At 35.0% G+C, this 5079-nt stretch overlaps 1 protein-coding gene across 4 annotated transcripts in view; it reads left to right on the top strand.

The window, feature by feature from the left end:
- Positions 1 to 332: 332 nt before the first annotated feature.
- LOC137631716 (uncharacterized) overlaps positions 333 to 5079 on the top strand; it is a 35669-nt gene continuing 30922 nt past the window's right edge. Inside the window, exon 1 of one of the 4 annotated variants that reach the window (XM_068363598.1) lies at positions 333 to 467. Coding sequence is in view for 3 of the 4 variants with exons in the window: in XM_068363594.1 (XP_068219695.1) it covers positions 4360 to 4453 (94 nt within the window). In the remaining variant the exon portion in view is untranslated. Of the gene's footprint in view, positions 468 to 3926; positions 4454 to 5079 lie in introns of those variants that run through there. The other 3 variants (XM_068363595.1, XM_068363594.1, XM_068363596.1) reach the window with 3 other exon arrangements.

The raw sequence follows: 5079 nt of genomic DNA, 5'->3' as shown, positions 1-5079 counted from the left end.
TTTTCATAATTAATGCAAGACTGTAGCTTCCTGAGCGCATGCGCACAACAGCCAAACACCCGCAGTTGGCTGTGAAGGGTACAGTTTTATACAAAGATTTATTCATTTATTTATTTCTTTTTTCATAAAGGGAAGGGTGGCTACCGAAATTAAGCATACGGATTATATTGTGTACAAGTATAAAGGAAAAATTAAAGAAAAATCATATTGATTATTATTAATAATATCAAATAAAAATAGGGGTTGCTGCAGTTCCACAGAACTTATCACGAGCCGCCCCTGAAAACTTGGCATCCTGTACAAGTGTGAGCGTCAGACTGTCTTCTTATCTGGGGATTTCCTCTCTTAAACGCACTGTCTCTTATAGTGCCCTTACTTTAGTTTGCTTTCATCTGTGTGTGCAATCGGGCTATGCATTACTCCAGGATTTCATATTTCTTATATTCTGGTACCGGTGATATCAGTAGGTAGGCCTAATTATATTTATAAATTGTGATAGAATGCATTAGTCTGCCAAAGTAAGGTCGAGCTTCACCGAAAAACTGTTTTAAAGTTATTCAATGCTACAACTTATTTGATCTTCCCTGCTTTTCAAGAGAGCTTTCTTACGATGGTTTTATTGTCACTTGCGTAATAATGCTTTCAAAAGACGGTCATTTATCATTTTGTTATTGCCACGTTTCCTTTCCTTTTTTATTAAAGTACAATATATATATATATATATATATATATATATATATATATATATATATATATATATATATATATATATATATATATATATATATATATATATATATATATATATAAAATCATCTCCTACGCCTAGTGACGCAAAGGACCTCGGTTAGATTTCGATAGTCATCTCTATCTTGAGCTTTTAAATCAACACTTCTTCATTCATCATCTACTTCAGGTATGGGGAACCCTTTCTTTTTTTTTTTTTTTTTTGGATGAAGGTCATCTTGCAATTCCTCAATGCTCTTTAAGACCGCATAGAATTGAAAGCATTATATTTTCAAATATTCGAATTCAGTACTTTTTATGCAAGTAATCAGTAAATGAATTATATTGAAAACAAAATTTTAAAACATTTCATTCAAGTTTGGCTAGTTTTCAAACTACCGTAAGTAAATTAATAATATCGAAAGCGTGTCATTCCCAAATTACTTAGTTAAGCATGTAGGTTCTTTGTATTGAAGGTTACATAAGGAAAGCTGTTTTTCATACAATTAAAACTCATTAGTGAGAGCACAAATGAAATACTTTTATCCCAAAAATCTGGAATCTGTTAACTCACCTAAAACTAACAAAGATCACAGTGAGATGGACAAAACAGCAACTCTCTCGTCCATCATACGTTGAATCCTTCACTCACTGCAATTATAGCAGTTTTTTCCTTGTCAGCTACAACGGCTGTTGCAGCTGACAAGGAAAAACTGCTAGTTGTATTAAGTTAGGATTCGTTGAATTCAAGGAAAAATCGCTTCCAATCTCTGGGAGGTACATCACTGAACACAACTTTCCTATTGTCTGTGTGTACATATGTGTGCGTGCATAGAATGATTTCAAACACACAATATTCAATGTCAAAGCAGAAATATACTACACATACTGTACACATATCAAAGGCCGTAGAAGACCGCACTTGGTGGTCCAGAAGGCCATATGCGGCCTTAACGCCACAGGTTCCCCACTCCTGTCCTACCTCATGATTCATAGTCCTCAGCCATATAGGCCTGGGTCTTCGAAATTTTCTAGTGCCTTGTGGAGCCCAGTTAAAAGTTTGGTGAACTAACCTCTCTCTTGTGTGTGTGTGTGTGTGTGTGCGTATACATAGGTCTATGCACACACACACACCCAGAGAGTTAAGGAAAGAATAATGATGGGAATAACACCAAGAGACAGGAAAAGATCAACATGGATACGATAGTATACTAAAATAGAGGATATTCTAACATGTTAGAAAGATATGGACATGGGCAGGGCATATAATGAGAATGACTAATAAGATGTACAAAAAGAATAACAGAATGGGGCCCTAGATATTGCACAAGAACTATGGGGAGGAAGAGGAGACGCTTGATTGACGAGTTGAGAAAATTTGCGGGAATAGGCCGGGCCAGGAAGACCATAAGCAGACGGGAGTGGAAGCGTTTGTCCTGCGTTGGACTGATTATTGGTGATATATATATATATATATATATATATATATATATATATATATATATATATATATATATATATATATATATATATATATATATATATATATGGACACACACGCACGTGGGCACATTTGTGTTTAAGAAGAGTAAAACTAAAAATTATTACCATACGGTATTGTAAGTGTAGTCCCGAAATGAAAACTCTTGCACTGCTCATCGTATTTTGGCGGGATAATCGGCATGTCAACAGAATCCGAATCCTTGTGAATAGATTCTATTTTCAAAACAAGAATAAGGACGTTTTCTTGTTTGCATTCATCTACATAGATTTATTAGAATAAATTAATTTTTATTTGATATTTTCCAAATTCCATGGCATCTAGATAAATAGAAATTCTTTAAGAAAATATGGTCTGTCGAATGAGGAATTCGAAAATTTTTCATACCACCGTTGACTCAAATCTTAAAATCTGTTACCTCACATTTGGTCTGTTACTGTGTTCGTTTGCTTCTGTAAAAAGTGGAAGTAGTGATGATGTTAGCTACTCACTTTTTGTTTACAATCCCCCTTATATAATAAAGAGCAAGTCTGGCTATATATATATATATATATATATATATATATATATATATATATATATATATATATATATATATATATATATATATATATATATATATATATATGGGTCAAGCTGGAAGTAGATGGAGTAGTCATACCCTGGTAAGAGGGGGTATCCTGAGAGGTAGGCTACACTCTGAAAGAACAACTTCCCAAACTGCCGTGTTATAGTTAGGAAAGGGGGAAGGGGTAGAAAGTTGAATCTGTGTGTATGCATATTTTATCTCAAATATTTACCCGTCATTTTTGACTGGTCGCATAAACTAATATGCAAATAACAGTTGATGATAGACCTTGCGATTTTAAAATCTTTCTGGTTATAGATTAATATGACGGTGCATTTTCACTTGAAATAATTATGACAATACAGGATCCTCTTCTGAGTAGGTTATCAGCAATACACATTATGTGTATCAGGTTAGTTTAATAAAAAAAAAATCTTTAAACCCCATTAGAAAAGTTCAACTCCAAAACGTGTTCTAGTGGCTCCTTTGTAAATGAGCTATAAAAAGCGAAAATAAACGCTAGGTCAGTTGAAGCATTTTACGGGAGAAGGGGAGGGAAGAATTAATTCTGGAAGTATACATAACACATATAGTTTAGATACATATACATATATAATATGTATTCTTACGCATATATATATATATATATATATATATATATATATATATATATATATATATATATATATATATATATATATATATATATATATATATATATATATATATATATATCACGGGTGTGTACAAAACATAGCTAGTGAGCATAAGATATGTGATATCGACTAGGAATAAAGGAAAAAAAATTAATGTCAAGAATGAACGAGAAAGGTACACATAAACGGAAAGCAAACCGGTTGATAACAAACCATAGAGAAGAGCACTCGTTATCAAGACACGTCAAGAAAATCCATAGAGCTCTCAGGACAAAATAGCGCCATGGGTTTAGAAGAGCGAAGATTCGAGTGGAAGGCGAGAGGTATCTAGAGCAACAGAAAAGAGAGAGAGAGAGAGAGAGAGAGAGAGAGAGAGAGAGAGAGAGAGAGAGAGAGAGAGAGAGAGAGAGAGAGAGAGAGAGAGAGCTGTCCCGGCTGTAGCATAGCGCTTGCTCCACTTTCAAACTCCTGGTAAATGCCCATGCGCGGGTTCTCTCTAGGGGCCCGTCCGGCCTAGGACTCTGGCTGGCCACAGGAAGCTTTCCTCACCCACAGACACCGCTGTGTGTGCCTGAGCGTGCCTTCGCCAAGACGTGTGTGCTCTGGTGGTGTTTTCGTTAAAACCTGACCTAGTCCTACGCTTCCTTTAGTTAATCTGTAATCATCATGGGTGACAGCCTTGCCGGGGAGAGAGGCTGCACCTCGTCAACTCCAGTTTTCATAAATAGATATTAAGCAAAAATTATGGAGAAACGTGTGTGGGTTGAACGGTTTAGTAGTACTTGATTAAAAGAAGCAGATATTACAGTACATTACGGCAAGATATGCGGTAGTAGGACCCACTCAAAGGCTTGTTAGTGCCACAGAGAATGCTTTCGTAAATGTCTTTTTGACACTGATACTCGAAAATGCCTCAAGAAAACGTCCATCGTCTGGCAACGGCTCAGAATAGTTCCCAATCGAAAACTCAAATGTCTACACCTAGGAATAGGCTCTTTACCGGTAAGAATGCTTGCATGCTCATTAATACTTACATCTACACACATACATACAGTACACACATCCATATAAATGTTACTTATAAATATATATGTATATATATATATATATATATATATATATATATATATATATATATATATATATATATATATATATATATGTGTGTGTGTGTGTGTGTACCTACTTACTCGTACTTTTATTATATACCAGTTTCAATTGTTATTTATCTTCTGTTTTTTTTTATTATTTATTGTTCCATTTCTATATTCATGTGGAGGATGAATATACAGATGCCTTTACACACGATGACACCGTATATCATCTCGTTTTCAAACAAGAAACTCCATGTGTGATCAAATTTAATAATGTGAGTTCATCTGGCCTTTCGAGATAAAGCCCATCTTCCCAATGCCGTAACGACAGCCGTTACCAATTGCGTATTACTACAGCATATTGCTGTTCTTTCCACCAACAATGAGACAGAACCTCCCAGCCAACTGTTATAGATATTGAATTTCTCAAGGTACAAGGCACTTCACTGCTGCTTTGTATGCTTTGGACAAACTCACCACTGCTTTGTATGCTTTGCACAACTTCCTTCAGTAATCAACAAAATCTATCGACTT

This window comes from Palaemon carinicauda, chromosome 40, assembly GCF_036898095.1.
Source record: "Palaemon carinicauda isolate YSFRI2023 chromosome 40, ASM3689809v2, whole genome shotgun sequence".
NCBI classification, from domain to species: domain Eukaryota; kingdom Metazoa; phylum Arthropoda; class Malacostraca; order Decapoda; family Palaemonidae; genus Palaemon; species Palaemon carinicauda.
Note: the sequence above shows the minus strand (reverse complement) of the source record. Positions and strands in the feature narration are given on the sequence as shown.